At 36.5% G+C, this 23,059-nt stretch overlaps 1 protein-coding gene across 1 annotated transcript in view; it reads right to left on the bottom strand.

The window, feature by feature from the left end:
- PTPRC (protein tyrosine phosphatase receptor type C) overlaps nucleotides 1–21,275 on the bottom strand; it is a 126,366-nt gene extending 105,091 nt beyond the window's left edge. The window contains exons 1-2 of the mRNA XM_060178505.1: nucleotides 21,181–21,275; nucleotides 20,984–21,099 (exon numbers count right to left, since the gene is read on the bottom strand). Of these exons, the coding sequence (XP_060034488.1) occupies nucleotides 20,984–21,056 (73 nt within the window). The 5' untranslated portion in view covers nucleotides 21,057–21,099; nucleotides 21,181–21,275. The remainder of the gene's footprint in view (nucleotides 1–20,983; nucleotides 21,100–21,180) is intronic.
- Nucleotides 21,276–23,059: the final 1,784 nt, after the last annotated feature.

Raw genomic sequence — 23,059 nt, 5'->3', positions numbered from 1 at the left:
ATTTTTAATTAATAGTATTAACATGTTTGAAAATGAGCATATTCTGCTGGAGTAATGCTAAATGCCAGAGCACAAGGTTTACATGCCTGAAGCCCCAGGCTCAATCCCAGGCACCACTTTTGCCAGAATAGAGCTGTGTTCTGACCTCTCCTTGTCATGCTCCTAATGAATGAATAAATAAATAAATATTTTGTAGAAAATAAATTGATAGTTACTAAAAGAAACATGATGAGATTCAACTCTAGATAAATATGTGAAACTTCCCGAGAGTGTCCAGAATAATACAGGCATTTTTCCTGAAAATTCACTTGTTAGTATACACAAAGTGACAAAATACTCCTTGTCTTACAGAAAGGAAAAACAGAAAGTAAAACTTGGACTAGGCTTAGTATATTACACCAGAGATAAGGCCTCTGAGGGAGGAGGAAGAGGAAATGAGCTCTGGGCTAGGAGGTCTTCATATATGATGGAGGAAAAGGGCCTAAGTTGGGAAAGAGATTGCTTTGCAGACAACTATCATGGGACATGAGGTATTGTACCCATGTGTTAACAATTGTACTGAAGCCATTAAATATCACACTAAAACATTTAAAAATTAGCTATATAATAATATATAAAAAATATAATACATATATTAATTATATATATATGTATATTCTTAGTCTTAGTCTTTGACATAGAAACTCCAGGACTCTTAAAGACTTGATTATATATCTATGGGCCAAGATTCCTGTGTGATGATCTCTCCATTTCCAGCAAACAATGTTGAAGTACTCCCTGACTGCTACAGTATGAACAAGAGTCACAGAAAAATTCAGCTCAGTATCCTTCAGGATCAAATTGGTTTGGTCATCAAAAGTATGGTGTTTACTTCCTCAGAAAGCTCTAACGACTTCCTCAGAAAGCTCTAACGTATTGGTTCCACCAAATAAACACTTATCCCATAGTGGGTCCCATGGTGCCTGCGGAACCATCACTAAAAATTCTTCTAGTCAAGGGCTTAAATCTGCTTTATCGCCTGTTCCCACAGGTGTATGTGCTGATCACCAGCCTCTGAGTCTCTAAACTTGCAGAAATGCAGATAGTCTCACTTTTCTGAAAATGTTATTTGATTTAGAAATAACTATTATTTTGAAAAATATGGTCTGGGAAGAAGCTGTCTTTTTGTTTCTTTTGTTCTCTTTCTTTTTTATTCTTTTATATTTATTTTTCTAGAAAGACAGTTGTTTATGGGAAGATATTTGCTCTACACTTTTGTAAGGGAAGACCATATAATTTATTCAATGTCACATTTTCTAATGGTTGGAGGGAAAAAAAAATTTATTCTTAAGGGAAGAGAGAACTGGGGTTCTTTTTTGATTATGCAAAGTGGCCATAAAAAAATCATGTGATCATCTCAAAAGTTTTTCAGAAGGCTGGGAATATGTTTTCTGAAAGCTAGCATAAGAACAAAAGAGGAATTACATCAGATTGTTCATATGTATACTGGTGTTTGTATATCTATGTGTTTAAAATATGTTCCATTTAGGGGGGCTGGGCAGTAGCGCAGAATGTTAAGTGCAAAGCACAAGGACCAGCATAAGGATCCTGGTTTGAGCCCCGGCTCCCCACCTGCAGGGGGATCATTTCAAAGGTGGTAAGGCAGGTCTGCAGGTGTCTATCCTTCTCTCCCCCCTCTGTATCTTCCCCTCGTCTCTCGATTTCTCTGTGTCCTATCCAACAACAACAATGGCAACAACAACAACAACAAAGACAATAAAAAGTGGGGAAAAGGGCCTCCAGGAGCAGTGGATTCATAGTGCAGCCACCAAACCCCAACAAAAACCCAAATATATATATATATACATATGTTCCATTTAATATTCCTAACTTACCAAGTAGAAAATTGTAATACCAAAGTGTAAACCACCTTTCGGGGGTGGGGGTGTGAGAAGAACAGGAAAGGGAAGAGGCATAGAAAATGTGCTACTTTAGTCTGTAAAAGGTCAAGAAAAAGCATCACAGAATGTACCACTTATTGTGTTTAATAATAGTTTCTTATGCAGTAGATATTGATACATCAGAGCAAATATTGCAGAGTATCCTTGTCATTCTGTCTGTAGGAATTAAAGCTCTTATCTCTTGTGTTTCTTTCATAATCACAATTATTTTACATTGCACAATGACTCCTTTTATCCCCTCTCTATATAAGAAAGCCATATAGTAAAATGATGCTTACTCAGTACTCTGAATTCCCTGCATTCAGAATGTCAGTAATCAATGCAAACCAAGGTCAATTAATCTGACGTAGCCAAGTTTTCGCAAAGAAATTTAAATACAGCTGCACAAGAGCTTTTATGCGTCTTTTAAAATAGTCTAGCATATACTTTAATTTAATTTTATGTATTATTATTTTACCAGAGGTCTCACTGTTAAGCTCTGGCTTAAGCAGTCCTAGAGATTGAACCTAAGACCTTTGGTGCCTCAGGCATGGAAGCTGTTGTTTGTTTGTTTTTGCATAACCAATATGCTATTTCTCCAGCACAAGGTTTTATGTGTTTAAAGACGGTCCTCTAGTAGCAGATGCTGAAGATACAAAGGAAAATTAGAAAAGTTCCTCCATTAGAGAGGCTTAAAAATTTGTACAGAAAAGTAAAGATTATATTAAGGACAGGCATCCAAGTGAAGCAAAGATAAGAAGGCTGTTCTGGTGGCCTATGGGACGACTGTAATCTCCATGCTCTTCACAGCTTTTCCTTGGAGCAAGAAAAGAAACTGTGCTCTTCCACAAAGCTGACAACTTTTATACCCTGCAGTTTAACACATTTACAGAGTATATGACCCTACTCAGATTGTTAATGTACAATCCTGGCAGAGATGCAGAATGGGTCAAAGGTAATTAGAAAACTGAACATTTCACTCAGGATGAAAATGGATGATAAAAGCAATTTTGAATGGTGGCTGCTGTAAGGGGTCCTAATAGGGATGACGATGGAGATGCAGCACTGGCTTGGATGTTTAGCAAGAATGGACTTTCCTCTCAAACTTCTGGTATTTCCATTGGGTGGAGATTTAAAAGAAAAAATGCACAAACAAATTTTCTCACAATGTTTTGCAACTTCTGCTTCCGGATTCACTGAGAACCCAGAAGTAGCAAGAGAGTCAGAAATGAAAACTTTGTTTATTTTTGCAAATAAATTTCTTTTCTTTTTCCTTCCTTCCTTCCTTCCTTCCTTTCTTTCTTTCTTTCTTTCTTTCTTTCTTTCTTTCTTTCTTCTTCTTATTTTTTCTTTTTTGCCAGAGCTCTGTTCAGCTCTGGTTTATGGTGGTGTTGGAGACTGAACCTGGAACTTTGTAGCCTCAGGTGTGAGAGTCTCTTTGCATAACCATTATTCTACCTACTTCCAGGTAAATAATAATTTCTACCCAGAAGACAAAATAAAGTTCATTTGGTGTGCTTGTGATTTTAAGTGATCTCCTATAATACATTTGTTTTTTCATTATTAAAATTTAAAAGGAGTTTATTCTTAACCTTCCTTGTCAGAGTTTGGGGGGGGGTGGGGGGATGAGATGTCCATTGCTTGACTTCAGTACAAACAGAAAGCAACAGGACTTAGAACAGATAGATTTATTTTTTAATGGAAACAAATTCTTAAGCACTAGGAACCTGATGACAGTCTCAATGTTCAAAAAATGCTTTTTAAGCTGTGAACATCTTAATCAACTAGAAAATTTGGAAACACTTTATTTTCTGAAAAGTTGATTACAATTATTGTGTCTCAGTAAGTTTCTCTATCCTGGTAGCCAGATATATTGGTGTTTATTAGGAATGGAAAAATAAAAATATTTATTCTGGACATAAACACACACATATAGGTACAAACACAAAATAGGTACAAACTTATTTCAAACCATCATGTGGTGGAGTTAAAATGTTCTATAAACACGAGAAGTAGATCTTCCAATTTTAAACAGAATTGGTTTTGCCTTCTTGCTCAGTCTCTGCAAATAGTGTCCTTTACTCTTATTCACAGAGAGAAGTCTGTCAAACATAACAATTTGTAGTCACAGGATATGGCTCTCTCAATATTTATCTCCATCTGGCTGAACATACCAACCAACCTATTTGAGCTCTTAGCTCACATTTTATAGCAACTAAACTTTTCCTGGTGTGCCCTCCACCCCACCTCCATGATATATATATTTCTCATAAAACCACAGTGGGTAAACTCCCTTAGGGAAGTTGTAACCCCATGGAGTGTACAGCAGGCTTCACTGTGCTACTGAGACAGTAGTATAACGGCCTGACATCAACTGCCAGACGAAAGTTTCTTTTTTTTTTTTTGCCAGCTTTCAAGCTGTGCCTAGTTTCTAAAAGAAAGTTTCTAAAGACTATACAATTCCTACACTTCTTCTTCTAGCGTTTGCCCTTCTTCCGTAGCCAGTCAACAGCGTCAGGTTGAGCCTGATGTAAAGTTTCGAGACCTCCTTTGAATCTGGAGAGGTGGCAGTCATTGACTATGTGGGTCATAGTCTGTCTGTAGCCGCAGGGGCACCTGGTACCCTTGATGGGACACTTTTTTTAGCAATGAAAAATTCTCGTGGCAAGGTAATAAATAAATGAAGAAATAAATAAAAGTGCATTTACATTAACTCAGTGCTGCATTGGATCGAGCTTCCCGTGGTGCATCCCGTGAGTACCCATTCATTGGGGAAACTGAGGATCCTTCCTAGCCGACTGAATCCACATGGATCACTTTCAAAGCCAGCAACAAGCAGCTCCTGACAGCTTTCAAGCTGTTGGTCCTGCTCTTCGATTCCTACACTTAGCAAGCAGGTCTCTTTATCAGGCTTTCACCTCCTACTGACAGCTATGTAAATCCAAGGGTGGGGGAATTATGGAGGAGGGAAAAGCAGAAGAGGAAAAGAATTAACATTATTAACTTGAAAATAAAGCAACAGTTACCAATTACTTCAGGATGCAAGGGATAGAAATGCATCCATGGCCCTTCTCAATATAGACTGCTGTTTCTCTAACAAATCTTATCAGTGACTGCCCTCCCCATTTAAAATGGTCTATATTTTTTTAAGATTTATTTTATTGATTGCCTTTGAGAGAATTTCACATGAGATGTGTCTTTTAATCTCTTAAAAATTTATGTGATATGATGTCTCTTTTACTCACTGTAAACAGTACTGATCAAACTTTTCAGGGAATGCTTTCTGCAAGAGTGAAACCTGAGGTCTAGAATAGCACTGTGTTAACCACTGGACGAGTCCTATTTGTTCATTAGTCTATTAAGCCAGTAGTCCTCAAGGATGGAGGCGAAAGCTGTCAATTTTGCCTTTCAAGAACATTTAGCAATGCCTGGGCACATCTTGTCTGAGTGTGGGAGAGGCAGTACTTGGAATTCATGTTACTGTAGCTAGTCTGTAAAGGCCAGAAGTGTTACTAATAGTCCTACAATGCACAGGACAATCTGACTGTTCTGCCCAAATTGTTAATCAGGTCATGACTAGAAAATTGAAGTAAGACACTCATTTCATTGAACAAGAAACTAAGGCTTCAAAAGATCATGTATTCAAGACCTCACAACAAAATCTACACCTATTGACAGAGTTAAAATTCAAACTTGTCCCCGAATGTCTAGAATGATATTTAGCCCATTATATCTAGCATCTGGGGAGTTGTTTCAAAATACTCTAGAGGAAAACTGACCCAAGTTTCATCACTTGGGGAATTACATTGTAAAAGTCAAATAATCTCTAGTTTCCATTCTTTTGTAAAATAGGTAAATTGAAATACTGAACTTCTAAAGTCTCTCTCTCTCTTTATTGTGTGATTATATAACTAATGATGTTCAGTACTATAGTTACCCCCCAAATTCCAAACTCTCTTTCTCTTCAAACTTCTCTAGGAATACTAACACACATAAAAGTAGGAAGTAGTGCCAATCATTAAAAATAAAACCCATTGTCTTCAGTAGTATCTTGACTTTCAGTATATAATGAAGAACATAGGGCGCTGGACAGTAGTGCAGCGGGTTAAGCACACGTGGCACAAAGCTCAAAGACCCGTTTAAGGATCCTGGTTCCACCCTCCCAGGCTCCTACCCTGCAGGGGAGTCACTTCACTAGCAGTGAAGCAGGTCTGCAGGTGTCTATCTTTCTCTCTCCCTCTCTGTCTCCCCTCCTCTCTCCATTTCTCTCTATCCTATCCAACAATGACATCAATAACAACATTAATAACTACAACAATAAAGCAACAAGGGCAACTAAAGGGAATAAATATATATATATATATGAACATAATAAAACCCAACCATGTTGCCTTTCTGTGCTATATTTTGTAGCCTGAAGAGTTCATCAAATTAATTGCTACAGTTGTAAAGCAAAACCATGGGTAAAAAGATGTGTAGTTGGCCATTTTCATTTCTGACTTGCCACTTCTGGGTCTGTCCTTTCAAAAGGACAATAAAGAGATCAACAAAGAGATTGCATTGCCCCACCAAAAAAAAAAAAAAAGTTGTCCTTTATTCTGTAAACCCATAACTAGTCCTTAAAGCAATATGTAGATTTAGGGAGTGCCCTCTGTCTCATAAATCCTACTTTTATACCTCACATCATAAGACAAAAGAATGAAAATTTAAATGTCAAATTGTTTCATGGCACTAGCTCATTATTTCTTTATCAGAAAGAAAATGAACTATCATTTAACTTCATTACACACACACACACACACACACACACACACACACACACACATATATATATGGAATTTTAATCTGACCCATGTGTCATCATTATTGTTAACCTCTGGACATTTTAACAACATTTTGATGGATCTTAAATCAATTAACACTATAAAATAAAACATCTGTGGCTCTAATGCTTTTTTAGAGTGGCTCTTAATATTGTTTTTATAAGGAACTTAAGATGTATTTAATAAAAAAAGCCATTGAAAAATTCCATAATTCATTGTGTGTTAAAACAATAGATATTGAAATAATGTCAATTTTATTAACAAACACAAAGCATGTGTATCTGTTAGAAAGGATAATTAGAAAAGTCAGCAGAAGGAAATGTTTTCTTGCCCATCAAATCCAGATGTCCAGCCCATAAAATGGGAGCCTAGATTGAAAAGCAAGTTATGGTATCCGATAAATTTAAAGAGCTTTCTTCTGAGAATACTCATAGACAAGGAAAGCCAAAAATTTATTTTTAAAAATAATTTTGGCTTCCCATTTTTAAAAAAGCAGTAATATTGTATATGAAATATGGGTGGAATAGGGGATGAGCTAAAATAGAATGTGACTACCCTTCCCAGGAACACGATCATATAAACTGTCATTTAAAATAGAAACATTACTCTGTAACCAAAATATAGATTTGCAATCAGTATTTTCTTTCATAAACTGACAACACAAAGAGTCCATAAAATCCTGGCTGTGTGGATTAGGATTGAGTTGAGTTTTTTACTGGCAATCTACGGCTCTTTAGCAAATAGAAATGTTTGTGAAATACGTCATTTACAGAATAGAATTGCATATTGACTATGGATGAATAGTCCTTTTTTATGTGTGTGTGCGCTAAAAACAGTTTGTAGCAAGTGTTTCAGGATTTTATAAATTAACAGACAGCCCTGTCTTGTTTCTAATCGAGATTTCAATGCTTATATCATAATTCATAGATATTCAAAAAAGAAATGAATAGCAATAGAAATAATAGAAATTCTGCACATTTTTTTAGTTCTCTAAATACTTAAATGATATGATGACTTTTTTTGTTTTTTCTAACGTGCTTTTATATGCATTTATACTTGGGATTATAAATGTGAAAATTAGATTAAGAAAAGACATTCTATTAAGGATAATGAAAGGTCATTGAGGTGCTTTAAATATATGCATTTATATTTCTGAAAACCGACTAAGATGGATGAGAAATAATACAGTTAAATTTATGTTAATAGAAAAAATTTTTCAGTAATCCTGAAAAAAAAAGAATGTGGCAAAGCTGGTACAAATTTTACATCTGACAACTCCAGGTATTTTTATTATCTGCATTTCCTTGTCTTTGAAGTACTCTTTAGATTGTATCTGACTTATTCAAATTCCAGAATTTTGAGGATCTATTTGTCCTTGATCTCTCCCCAGTTATTCCCAACTGTTCCTTCATCCTTGCCTTTCAAGCTGCCCTCAACATAACACCATCTTCTATTCTTAGAAAAGGGGTGATGTTTCAAAGACTTGGGTGATCTTTTTTGCTTTAGGTTGCCCTGAAAGTATTTAATCTTTCTTTCTGTGAGAACCTCTCTTCCTGAGCCTGCAGATACACTTGAGAGTTCTATTTGTTCTAAAATTGTTATTTAGGAAGAAGCATCACAACTCTATACATTCAAATGGTAATAATCTTGCTTTTATCAAGATGGGAAGTTATTTCCTTCTTTCAAGTTTTCATCCTTGAAGCGGTAGTATATATATATAAGCTTGCATAATTATTTCACATCTCTCCAGATGAATGACTTACTAGGTTTTTTTAAATCTACTAAATTACATCTCAATTTGCCTGTATTTCAGCAACTGAAGTGTTTCTAACTCACGAGTGATAATGCCTATATGCATGATTATCTATTTCCCATACACTAAGATGCTGTTTATAATAAATTGACCCACTTTTCTTTCATTCCCTTCTTTCCCTGTCCCTGCATACACACATACACTCTGTCTATTTCTGTCTCTGCTTCTCTTTTCCTCACATGTTTGATCTGAAGCAGATGTACTTAAAACACTGCTTCAGATCGATATAAAAATCGTGAAGGGGCAGGAAGAGAAAGCTACACAACTTTCTCCTCTGCTGAGCTTGTTGAATGTGATTTTATCATTGAGATCATAATAAACTGCCCAGACATCTGGCATGCCCATTTTTTCAACTTATGCATAATACTACCTTACAAAGACAATTGTCAACAATATTTAGATGACTTACTCTTTGGGCCTAACCATAATTCAATTTTCCTCTTTTAAAAATAGTGACCAAGATTAGTCTGGACAGTTTAGTATTCTGAAGAACTAGAAAAAAAACAAGGAAAGCAAACAAGATCCAGTACCAGAGTGTAGGTGTGATATTGTATAGCACACCTGTAGCAAGCCTGGCTCATAGGGGAAACTAGGGATTTCCTGTATTTCTTCACTCCTTTTTCACTTTAGTATTTAATTAGAACACAGAGTATTGTTTTTAATTATTCCCTTTCATGTTATAATATCTAGTCATTTCACCTTATCTCCTTACTTCTTCTCATTTTCATTTCCAAACCCTTCCTCCCAACCCCTGCTAAAATGAAAAGTCCCAAGACTCAGAATTTGCTTCTCTGTGCCTCTCCATCTAAATACTCCTCTAGGTCCATCATAATTAGTGCCTTGGCTTTAAATTACATCCATGCACAGTGAGGCTCAAATTTATGTCTCTAATCAAAGCCTAGAGAACAACTTCTTTATTACAGTTGATTTGTAGACATCTCTAGTCATATATTTAGTGAGAATTTAAGTATTATTATGGGCAAAGTAGCAGACAATTTGTTTGTTTACCTCTAACTAGAGTGTTTCCCAGGCCATTTGGTCTTGGGAAAAAGCAGTATGAGTCATCCTGTAAATTGTCTTTATCTCTTTCACACAATGACTTTTCTTGATTCTATGTATATCTGTCCTTTCCACCTCCACTACCAAATCCAATCACTATCCTGTTCTTCCTTCCACTAGTTTAACTGGCTCTTTACTGGTCTCCAAGCATTGGTTCATTTTCACTCTCCTAACACCAGCTAGAGCAGTCTTTAATGTGGAAATGCAATTAAGTCACTCTTTGCTTAAAAGTTGCAAAAAATTTTTTTTTCTTTTCCCATTATATAAGAAGTGGAATTCAAATTCTGCTCATTGCCTACAAGAGCTTACAGAGGGCTTTTCCCTGACTCTTTTTTCTCTCCTCCCATCACATTATCATTTCCTTTCATGAGAAGAATACTAAACTGGCATTATTTACATCATTTACTTTTTCTTTTTTTTAAATTTATTTATTTATTCATGAGAAATATAGGAGAGAGAAATAACCAGACATCACTCTGGTACATGTGCTGCCAGGGATTGAACTCAGTCCAATGCTTTATCCACTGCACCACCCCTGGACCACCATAATTTACTTTTTCTTAGCTATAATGTATATCCAATATCAATGACTAAATTCATAAAATAAAAAGTAAACATTGTAAAGTATAAAGACTTAGAGCTTCCTAGGTATAAACTGATTTTTTTTTCTGCCAAGATGGTTATTGCTGGAGTCCTGTACCTGCATGGTCCCACCATTTCTGGAGACTACTTTCTTTCTTTTTTTAAATAGTAAGAAAGCCAAAAGATATAGAAAGAAGCCGAGAGACATAGAAAGAGAGACAGAAAGGGAGAAGAGAATAAGTACCTGCAACACTGCTCCTCTGCTTGTGAAGCTTCCTCCCTGAAGGTAGAGGATGAGGACTTGAACCCAGACCCCAGTGCATGGTAATAAAAGGAGTGGCTCAAAAGTGGTGCACTGGGTAAAGCATTGGATCCTCAAGCATGAGGCCCCTACTTCAATTCTAGGTATCAAATGTGTCAGAATGATGCTGGTTCCCTCTCTCTCTCTCTCTCTCTCTCTTTCATTCATAAATAAATTCAGCTAAAAAAAGATTATTTGTAAATTTATGTCCAGGTTTATAAATCAACAACTTAAATTATTTGTCAGTTAGCATTTATGTATCTAAACAACAAACAACTTGATTTCTTTTTCTCTGTCATTGTAGCCAACTTGTTCCAGGAGTAAAGAGCTTTTTTTTAAAAAAAAAAAAAAAATTCTACTTGATTCACTTAATAGGCTTCTTGGATCACTATGAAAAGATTATCTGGTCTACACTTCCTGGAATAAGTTAAGAACCTCATGTGTTTTCCATGATCAAAGTATGCAACAAAGGTCAAGTTACTTCCCTTGCTCTTCAAAAACAATAAAATCTAGTTACTTTGGTAATCCACTCAGTGTCTTTTTCTTTACATGATATCCAAAACAAATTAGGCTGGGGAAAATTCATCCTTTCCAATTTTTCCATCATGTGACTTACCTCAGCACCAACTCAGCCCTATACTTTCTTAAAACCTCCATTTCAAGGTAATTATACTGCTCGGCTCTTGCATTATTAGTGTGTTATCTACAGTTAAGACAAATAACCATTTTTTATTTTTTTCATCAAAGACATTCAACCTCAGCTGAGTTAGATCCTGCTAAAGATCTAGAAGAAGCTCACTGTACAGTGGTTCATCTACCTAGGTGACTGAGTCAGATGCAAGAGGTTTGAATGTATGTCTCACATACATGCCCCTTAGCAGCTGCTAGTTATACCCAATTTTAGTGTGAATTCCCCACCATCATGTATCATATATACATGATAATAGTCATCACCTGACTATTAAGAAGCCCACTAAGAGACCTAGAAGGTGCTGTAGTAGGTAAAGGCTTGAACTCTCCAGCTCTGTTACTAGTTCAATCCCCAGCATCCCATATGCCAGAGTAATGCACCAGTTATGGAAAGAGAGAGAGACAGAGAGAGAGAGCTAGAGAGGAAGAAAGAACATGCATCTTCACACGTGGCGTGCAATTGAAAAGGGAAAAGAGTTTTCAGGTCAGCTGGTGGCACACCTAGTTGAGCGCACACATTACAGTCTATAAGCACGGAGTGTCACCTGCAGAGGACAACTTCACAAGTGGTAAGACAGTGCTGCCAGTGTCTCTCTGTCTCTCTCCTTCTTAATCTTCCCCTCCCCTCTCAATTTCTTTTTGCCTCCATTCAAAATAAATAAGTAAATATTTTAAAAAGAAAGAGTAAAAGAGAGTTAGACTAAGGAATGAAATACAAAATATTAGCAAGCAAGGGCTTTAAGCAAGTATCTAATATTTCCTGAAAAATATTTAAGATATAAAATTTCACCATGAATTAAAGACTTAGACAACATCACCACCAAAAGGATGGGGCTGGAAGTAGTTGTTTTGTTTTGCCTCCAGACTTATCGCTGGGGCTCAGTGTCTGCACTAAAAATCCACTGCTCCTGAGGTCATTTTTTAAAATTTTTGGATAGACAGAAGTTGAAAGAGGAGGGGAAGACAGAGAGGGAGAGAGAAGGATAGACACCTGCAGACTTGCTTCACTGCTTGTGAGGTTACCCCTCTGCAAGGAGCCGGGGCTAGAAGTGGGATCCTTTTGAGGGTCCTTGTATTTTGCACTATGTGCACTTAACCTGGTATGCCATCACACAGCCCCCCCCCCCCGCCGGGATTGTTTATATGAGTTATTAAGTGCTTTCTGTACATGGGGTGGGGCTCCATTTATTCAACCAACATGTTCTCATAACCTGCAGGCAGCACCTGGTGAGTGAGCAGAGAAGAGTGATAGTTTGTATGATCTCACCAGTTACTGTGAGACAGTTCAGCAGAGAACTACAAGTTTATTTACAGTGTCACCAACACTGAACACCTGGCCAGGGATAAAAGAGGTAAGACAGTAGGAGATAAGAAAGTGATATTTGGAAATTAATTATTAACTACAATTTGTCCAGTTAAAAAGAGGTGAAGTAGGGGCCAGGTGGTGGCACACCTGGTTGAGCACACATGTCACAGTGCACAAGGACCCAGGTTCGAGCCCCTGGTTCCCACATGCAGGGGGAAAGCATCATGAGTGGTGAGGCAGGGCTGCAGGTGTCTGTCTCTTTCTCTCTCTATCACCCCCTTCCCTCTCAATTTCTGGCTGTTTCTATCCAATAAATAAAGATTAAAAAAATTTAAAAGGAGGTGAAGAAAAAATTAATGTCCATCATTTGGGAGAAAACATACTGTCAAATAGGAAACTCTCTAAGATTTTATACTGTATATGGAGAAGTGGTCACAAGTGATGGTGAAAAAGTCTGAAGGAATTAAATTAGATCTAGATGTCATGCTAGTAGCTTTTCTTTTTCCTAAATGAACAATATTACTTCTTACCTCTTAAACTTAGAGTGTTGATAATTTTTAGACACAGAAGGCAGAGAGACCACAGCACTGCAGGGGCCAGGTCCAAAACTGGTTCTGCACATAGCAAAGCAGTGCACTTTCCAGGTGACCTATTTCATGGCCTAGAGTGTTAATATTACTTTTTTAAAGTATTCTTTTTTTAATTTTTATTTATTTATTTATTCCCTTTTGTTGCCTTGTTGTTTTATTGTTGTAGTTATTGTTGTTGTTGTTGGATAGGACAGAGAGAAATGGAGAGAGGAGGGGAAGACAGAGAGGAGAGAAAGATAAGACACCTGCAGACCTGCTTCACCGCCTGTGAAGCGACTCCCCTGCAGGTGGGGAGCCGGGGTTCAAACCGGGATCCCTATGCGGGTCCTTGTGCTTTGTGCCACCTGCGCTTAACCCGCTGCGCTACAGCCCGACTCCCTTAATATTACTTTTTGTCCCAACTCTCAGTAAGAAAATGGTATAAGGTAGGAGCTGGGTGGGAGCACACATTACAGTGTGCAAGGATCCGGATTCAAACCCTGATCTCCACCAGGAGAAGGGCAGCTTTGACAACAATGAAGTTGTGCTGCAGGTGTCTGCCTCTGTCTATCTTCCCCCCCCCCCATATCTCTTTTTGTCTCCATCTACTAAATAAATTAATTACTTTAAAAAAAAAAAGGAAATGGGCATAAGGTGTGTAAACTAACCAGAAGAGCACTGTGCAAATGAAAAAGAACAAAAACATAAAAATTTCAGACAGTGTAACAGTCCTAGAAGTGTTTCACTGGTTACCTGAAAATTAACCAAATCTTTGAAAATTTCATAAATCTTGCTGAAAGAGTTCTCAATCACAGAAATAACATTACAGATAGAAATACGAACATATTTTCAATCTAAGAATGGCTAACACTACCCACCTTAAAAATTAACAAAGGTGAAAAGTAACATTTGATAAATTACTCTTTACATTGTATTGAAAAGTAAAAGAACTAGCAGTGGCTATAGCTACACACAGAACATACTATTACTGGCTAAATAAAGGACTTAAAAAATCAAAACATTTTTATGAAAAATATTAGTATTGTTTCATAAAGAAAATTTTATGTAGAAAAATAATAAAAATAAGCAAAAGTGCAATTTCCCAGAGGCTTACATTATAATCAATTAAATGTATTAAAATTATTCGTGAGTCTGTAGTGCATCCGTATCAAGTTCATAATGAAATAGCGTCTACTTAGACTTAGATACCCTCCTCACCTACTTCCTATTACAGTTCTCTCACTCACTCCAAAGCTAACCTTATCAAAGCAAGGACTACAAAATCTGAATAAGGGCAAGAGACTGGCATACTTTAACGATGACTCTTTAGTCTCTATCAGGCCACCCCATCAGCTGAGGCCCTAGTCGGGGAGTCCTAAGATTCCCAAACAGACAAGATGGGCCTAGACCTCGAATAAATCCCTCTTTCCATTGTTACTGATCATTTCTATCAGAAGGGATGGACAACATATACTCTATGCTACACCTGAGGAAGATGGGTCAATATTGGGGTAGCTTGGGATGTTCCTACTGATGACTACAGAATGTGAGCTCAGATCTAGAGGGGTGCAGAGGTCACATAGGATCCTAAGCTGATTATGGGCCCCAGATCACATCAAGTCGATGTGGTTTATAGTCAACAAAATGTATACCCTTTCCCCATATTAGGGAGCTACTCTCTTCCCTGATCCAGCTTTCTGGTCCTTTTTCCATCCATGACATCATCTCCCTAGATAATAACTTGAATCTACCGGCAGATCAGATTTCAGGCTCGGGGGAGAAAAGAAAAAGAAAAAAACAAAAAACTAGTATAGCCATAGGCCCTTTGGAATTTAACTAAAATATGCCTACTAGCTATATACAAAATAGAGGTCCCCCCAACTCTTCATCTGCACTATTCCAGCCTTTAGGTCTATGATTGGTCAACAATTTATTTGGCTTTGTATGTTAACTCTCTTTTCAACCACCAGGTTCCAGATGCTAGCATGGCGCCAACCAGACTTCCCTGAACAGACAACCCCACCAGTGTGTCCTGGAGCCCTGCTTCCCCAGAGCCCTTCTCCACTAGGGAAAGAGAAAGAGACAGGCTGGGAATATGGATCAACCTGTCAATGTCCATGTTCAGCGGGGAAGCAATTACAGAGGCCAGACCTTCCACCTTCTGCACCCCACAAAGACCCTGGGTCCATATTTCCAGAGGGTTAAAGAATAGAAAAGCTATCACGGGAGGGGATGAGATACAGAGTTCTGGTGGTGGGAACTGTGTGAAGCTGTACCCCTCTTATCCTATGGTTTAGTCAATGGTTCCTTTCATAAATAAAAAAATAAAAAATAAAAAAATTATGAATGTGACCATAGTTGTAAAATTTAAATGAAAAGTGAAGCTGTTGAATCAGTTTAATTAAAAACATATAAATAGATAAGACACCAGCTGTTTTATAAGGCCCTGTAAAAATACTCAGGGAGAGGCCCAGGGGGTGGCACAGTGATTGGCACACAGGAGTTGTAGGCATTAGATACTGAGTTTGATCCTCAGCACGAGTATTCCAGAGTGATGCCCTGACTCTCTCTCACTTTCTCTTGTTAATAAGTTAACAAATCTTTATATATTGCTCATAGAAATAAATTTGACTTTCAAAAGCTTCCACTATAGAGGAAGAAACTGTGAAAAAGATGGTATAAGACTTGGATAAAGGTCATACAATTAGAATTAGATTTCTAAAATAGCTCTCATGCCAGATACTACGGCATTCATCAGTTTAGAATGGCTTCTGACTAATTTCCTATGATGCTTAATGATTTTCTGATGAATAGACAAATTATTAGTGTTTTCCCTCTGAGTGTAGGTATTTATTATACAATGGCTACTCTTTGTTGCTTTGATGTCATAGTATATGAATGATGATTATTTCAATTGAATATACTCGCTGTCAGCTATAATTTTATCACAGAAGTCACAAAGAAGAAATTGAAATTTTGTGAATTTTTATACATCAGATACTTGTGTCTCATTTCCTTCTTTTATCTTTTTCATTGTGTGTGAGAGAGAGAGTGACAGAGAGAAAGAGAGAGAGAGAGAGAAAGGTAGAGAAAGGGAGAAAGACACACACATGGAGAGACACCTGAGCACTGCAACATGATTCATGAAGCTTTCTGTCAGCAGATGTGGTAGAGGCTTGAACCCAGGTCTTTGCACATGGTAGCATATGTGCTTTTCCAGGTATGCCATCACCGAAACCCCATGCCTCATTTTTAATAAGAAACTAATGTTCACTTTTTAGACTCTGGAAAGCTAAATATCATTTTAAAATGTAAAAATCTGTTTGAGCTCCAGGAGAGGATTCACTAAAGTCATCAGTAATCTTCCTAACTTCCAGAGAAAATTAGTTGTGGAAGATTTGAGCAGACATAGTAGACGGACAAGTCTATCACTAGCATTGACTTTATGCAAGTCTGTGCTTGTCCTAGCTTGAAAGAGTTAGAAGGTTCCACTTTTTCTCCCTCTATATTTCCTGGGTTTTAGTGTGACTTCCAAAAATACAATATCCCGATTTTTGACAGACCAGAACTGAAGCTGTATATTCACGAATAAATGTAATTCATGAGCACATTACCTAACAAAAATCTACAAAGTTTCTACTTGCACATGACACCTCACATATGGTTCATAAGATGAACAGAATAACAATAAGATGCTACATTCACTTCCAACAGTCCTATAATACTGGTATCTTGCCCACTAGTATTTGTGGACTGCATCATATTGTTATCCTGTTCATCTTATCTTCCTTCAAGTCATTTTTCTCTCTGCTACCAACTTTTCTTCCAAAGGAATCTGTATCTGCAAAACAAATGAAAGGCCACTAAGAAAAAGAATTCAAAGTGTAGGTGAAGGGAGATTTAGGAACAACCTCCTTCTGTGGTCATCACAAGGGCTGATGTTTTTCAAGTAAAGAGAGTGAAAAGATGCTTCAGCACTAAAGCAATCTCCAGTGCAGTGGGCACAGAGTTTGAATGTGTGTCACATACATGGCAAAGCAGGTACACTATCCAAGTGAGCTATTTTGCCAGCCCAGGAGCAATATTCTTGATCTATGGAATCTTAAGAAGTCATGAGCATCTTTCTAAATAAAAGGCAAAGTGAAAAAGATGAAAAATGGATTTAGAAAAAAAATATTTTGGCCCCAAATTTTTTAATTTGGTTTTGTGCATAAGATTTTTCAAATGGCGTAAGACATGCTTACTATTTTGGCATAGAGGACCATGGTAGCAGACACACTGGTAAATGATAATAATGACATTGCTATTAACAACAAACTTCAGTAGTGTGAGAAAATGACAAAGGAGGAAGACATTAAAAAGTACGCAATTTCGGTGGAGCTATTTTGTGGCAAGAGTGTCAAAAGAGAACATTAGAGAGGAAATAGGATTTGCAAAGTGCCTTAGAGGCCTAGAGGAAGCGTAGAGGAGTTAGTGTAGAAACTACACTAACTCCTACTTGTTCTATTTTAATCAATCATAAAAGAAAAAGAAACAAAAAGTCCCTTCCTGGTTCTAGGTCTAGCTTATTCGTGAACACAATTGCTCTAGCTAGGAATTTAGAATTTGTACTGGAGCGAGTAAGATGTCCGAGGAGGGTATCTGCCTTCAAATCTACATTTCAAACCATAGAGTGTGGAAAGAAAAGGAAGAGATTGCAGACTGATTAGAAAACTGCTCTATTTCTGAAGTAAAATTGGTAACACACTAGTTGAAGTATATTTAATACAAATGGAAAGGGGGGAATGACAGATGATTGAAAAGAAAAAGTACAAGAGGTGGGGAACATTTAAGTACACTTTTCTGGTAGTATCTCTTTTAGTAAAAGAAAAACTAACATAAAATTTTATATTTAGGAGGTAAGGTAGGCCCCCCACTTCTGAGGGGTGAATCTGGAGATGGAGAGTCCTGCGCATCCATGCACAGCAGGTGATGGTGAGAAGTCCTGATGCAGAAACAAGAACAAAACTGTTCAAGGATTGATACCCAGAGAATCCCAACACTGAAAAGCAGACCAATATAGAGGACCATAGGTAGATGATAAATAGATCAATGTGCATATATGTGTGTGTGCTTATTCACAAATGCATACAACCCACACACATATAAATATATACCTAGCAGACGTGTTTGTGTAAGTCTATTCACATTAACAGTGGAACAGTATGCTTATCCTCACACTGGTCAACTGTCACAAGGGGAATAATATCAAATAGTCTAGAATGGAGAGAAGACAGACCTCAAGCTTTATCACTCTGGTCCTGGCCCAAGTTACACAGAGCAAAAGAGGAAAAGGAAATAGACTCTAACCCATGCCTTCTTTACCTACCCTTTAACAGCATACCTTTTAAATTATAGCGAGGATATGGATTACAGGGAGAGTGTTCATTTTGTAAAATACCTTTCAAAAAATCAGTATTCACACTCACATTCCCAAATGTCTTAAGTTGTAGTATATTCAGAATTTCATAGGCTAGCCTATAAAATCCAATTCTTAATTTGCATTGAATGCCTGTGACAGTAGATGAGAACCATGAGAACCATGAGAAATTTATTTTTAACGCAAATGGAAAAATAAAAACTAATGTTCAGGAAATGAATCTTAGCAGCAATGACTCATATCACGCACTGTATGCTACTAACTGTTACATTATGAAGTGATAGATTTGCCCGGCAAGCTTTGTTGTCTGGTATTGTTCTTTCTGTTAGAGCCAGAAAACACTCATCTCTATCTGAATTCTCAAAGCCACCATTGTCTCCCCAGGTTATCTGGAAATTCTAAGTGAAGTTTTAGTTTTCACTTATCATGGCACAGAAGAGATGCTAAACCAACTAGTATGGCTCTTGCCGTGGCCAAGCTCAACTTTGGCTTCATTCTCATTAGTATTTTAAAGATTCAATAAAGCATTTGAGCTGTTCACATAATTATTCATTGGCATCTCTCTCTACATATGTTTCTGGACTTCATGCCTTTAAAGTATCAATTTATCTCCCTAAAGTATAATATTGCCTATAGAAACTAAACTCAGTTGAACACATTAAAAGTGAAAAAAATGATCTAATTTCACTTGTTGCTAGTAATTGAAAGTATTAATAGATTTACAGGTCATACATTTGAATCACAAAATGTCTCTCAGAACTTAAAAACTATATTAAATAAGATTTATGGAAACAAATGAGTTTATTTATCTATTTGTTTTTTTTCCACTAAGTACATTTTTCAGGAGGACTCGTAGTGCTTTTGATAAAAATTTTTGCTTTTAATTTTCAATGAAAACTGAAACTTCACTTTAAAAGTTAAACTTGTTCTTCTAATATAAATTTAAAATATCAATTTACTTATCGCATAAATTATTCAGCAACATTGATTTAAAGATTCTAGATTATCTTACACTCATTCTAAAGATGAAGTCAAGGGTCAAAAGTGTGGTAAAAAAAACTTTAATTAAAAGTGAACTAAATTTTTTATAGTTGTATGTTCTGTGGCCTACTGCATATCTCAGAATTTCATGATGTTTATTTAAAAATTCTTTACAAGAGTTCCTGAGTGAGAATTCTTATATTTAATAAAATATAATCTGAGCTATTCAATACACAAATTATTATCCATCTAGAATTATTATTATTTCTAATTTGCCTGTGATTGTGGCAATCTTATAAGGATACTAACAACATTTTCTGTGCTAATACAAAATTCTATCCATATAGACTTCTCTTAAGTCTATAGTTTTAGTTTAAAAAAACCCTTTTCATTACTTTTCACACTCCTTGGTTACAAAAAATATGAACTGATAGGGTAACATCTTCAGGAGGTAGCTACTGCATTGTCAAAAGAAAAAAGAGAGAAGTGGAAAGCAAAAAAATAAAAATAGACTCTAGAGTGAATTTCAGCAAACAAAGTTTTAAAAAAGAAAATTGAACTTCTCTGGAGGATCTACTAAAATGTTATCTTCAATAACCTTTCAACAATAATTATACTAAAATACAGCTTGTAGATACAGCCCATGAGGAGTAAGTAACATTACATATCCATCTGTGAGCTATACATAATGAACTGAGGTGTACCCAAATTCAAATGGAAGTCGTTCAAGCAATGTCCACTTAATAGACTATGTGTATGTACAAAGATCACAGATTTAAATAGGTAGTGTGTTTCAATCAATTACATTTTCCCGTAGAACACAGTATTTGCAGGAATATTCAAAGTTTAAATATCTATTTACCCATCACCCCGGAAGGGCGGTGGCCAGCCCCACAACAGAGTCCAAAGCACAAGATCATTGAACCTAGTAGTGGAACCCAACCAACAGCTTGATTTAAAACGTGTTCTTTGACAAGAATGAATTTAAAGCTAATACATCATTATATGCCTAAATATAATTTTATCTATTTAAATTTCATCTAGAACCATATATTCAATAAAAATATTTCAGCAGTAAATCAGACTTTGAGGAAGCAAATTGTAGTTTGAAAAGAGGGAGTGGTTTGCATGCAACCAGAGCCATTTTATAAGTCAAACAACATTTAGTTTTTGCTAAAAGGGTAAAGTTTCACTTTTTTGCCATTAAGAATGACTCAAATTTTCATGGTGAACATTGGAACTTCAATAACTGTGTTGCTTTTATAATAACCTTGAACAGTTTTCAAGCGACATGTTTTTTGAAATTGTGATTTTTTTCCCCCAAAAAACGTATCTCTCTAGACAGAAACGATGTATCTAGTCACAAGCAAGATCTCCCTGAACTACAATAGTCTCAACCACTTAGAGTGACTTCCTCACTCCTAGGCATTAACATGCAATTTATTTTTATATCTACTTCAAACCAGAGTTCAGCCACAAAGAAAAATGTAACTAAGGATAAATTAATATTTGTGAACTTACCTGCAGCAATACCTCCTGTGTCCAGAAAGGCAAAGCCAAAGGCCAAAAGCTTAAGCCACAAATACATGGTCATATCTGGAAATCAGCCGTATTCCTTTGTAACAGCATGCGTCCTTCTGAAAGGCAAAGTAATGATTATCTCTGCAAGTACTTCTCTCTGGGAAATTGAATCCAAAATTTGAAAAATGAACGCACACTCTTGCCTGCTGTCTTATCAGACGGGGAGCAATTTCCTCCTCTGTTACCCTAAGAGCAAACCACTTGCTAGCTAGCTGGCTGCATGAGCTGCTAGCTAGTGATGTCAGATTCGGTTTTACTAACTTCTCCAAAAATACTGTAGGGTCCTCTCTGCAGGAAGTCAAGAAAGTTGTTCATAGTCAGTGCAAAAGACATCTTACTTCCTTCACTCAAGTAATTGAACCAAGCTTCGAGGCCTTTTCAAAGTCTTCTCTTCAAGGAAGATTTTTTAAGTATATAAATGAAACTCCCTTACAAATATTCATTACAAGTTTTTAAGCACACTAAGTCTTCCCCAAATAATCAATACATTTCTTACCTAACAGATGATAAAAACTGATTTAGCATGGGTATGACAAAATGGAAGGTAGGGAAATGATGCAGTAATTTAAATAATAGAACAACAACAATAAAAACCCTTGCATCTTATTTCAAATGACAAATGGAGGAATCAACAACTCTCTGGTTATGCTGGGCCACCAGTATCACCCACCATGAAGACATTCAGAGCCTGAGAAGAGACAATGTTAGCAGTCAAACCCATTTCCTATGCAAAAACACTCTCATGGAGCTGAACAGGCATGCCCCAGATCTTTCACAGATATGCTTCTGGTGCTAGAATAGAAATTAGAATGTCGCTTTTACTATAGCAAGCCCTGTATCAAAAAAGTCTACTTCTGTACTTCTGTGCAGGGTTATTCTTGGTGCTGATGGTGAAGAAAAGAGCTTGGAGATTTCAAGAGCCATCTTTCATTACAATTAACTCCTTCCCTCCCCAGTCAAACTTTCCCAAATGTTTTGATAGAAAGACCACCAGGTAATAGACAAAATGCTCTTTTGTATGATTCCAGTAGTGGTTGTACTAAGTCCTTGAGTTAAGAAAATCTGTACTGATAAAGTATGAACTCAGCTGTGCAGATTAATGAATTTGAATCATATTTTTCAACTAGATTTTTTTTATTAGTGATTTAATGTTTATTTACAAAGTTGGATGTCAACAGGAGTGTAAATCCATACCATTCCCACAACCAGAGTTCTGAATCCCCAGGCCTTCTATTGCAATATACAACAGTTTGCCTAAGGTTGCAGATATGCATTAACTTTTGTTTCTAATATCTATTTATATTTGTATATAATTGCCCCTTTAGGGAAAAAAAGGTCACATTTTCTCTTCCTCTCCAAGCTCCACATAACTCTGTTGCTATATCCAAATGTTCTTCCCTTTTTCTTCTTCTCACTCCAGGTCCTGATGGAGATGGAGCTCAGAATCCCCTTTATCCTCTTCTTCCTATCACTTCTCCCCCACAAGAAATATGGACCAAAATTCTTTCTGGGGTGCAGAAGGTAGAAGTTCTAACTTCTTTAACTGCTTCTCCGCTGGATATAGGCATTAACAGGCTGGTCCATTACCCCAGCCTGTATAAATTTGAATTGTTATCCAAATATCTATATGCATTTCAAACTAATAATTCAAATATACATTTTTACTTAAATTATAGCTAATTTTTTCACTAACTCTACAAACTCCAATTAGGAAGTTCTACTGAGGGCTCTTGTACTTAAGTAAATAAATATTTTGCTATTTTCAAACATGTAATACTCTCACTTTAGCTGCTAGATCTCCAGAGTCAAATTTGCACACTACCCCCTTGTAATCATAGACATAAGCCCACCAATTTCAGATTCTGGAAAACAGTAATATAGTATGGTTTTATTATTATTTAATTATTTGTTTATATTATTTATTTATTATTATTATCACAGGTAATTCTCTGATCTCTTACCACCTGCAGGACTATGTATAGTCTAATTTGTACAACAATATTTGTGATATGTTAC

This window comes from Erinaceus europaeus, chromosome 19, assembly GCF_950295315.1.
Source record: "Erinaceus europaeus chromosome 19, mEriEur2.1, whole genome shotgun sequence".
Lineage (NCBI taxonomy): Eukaryota > Metazoa > Chordata > Mammalia > Eulipotyphla > Erinaceidae > Erinaceus > Erinaceus europaeus.
This window is presented reverse-complemented; position numbering and strand designations above follow the sequence as displayed.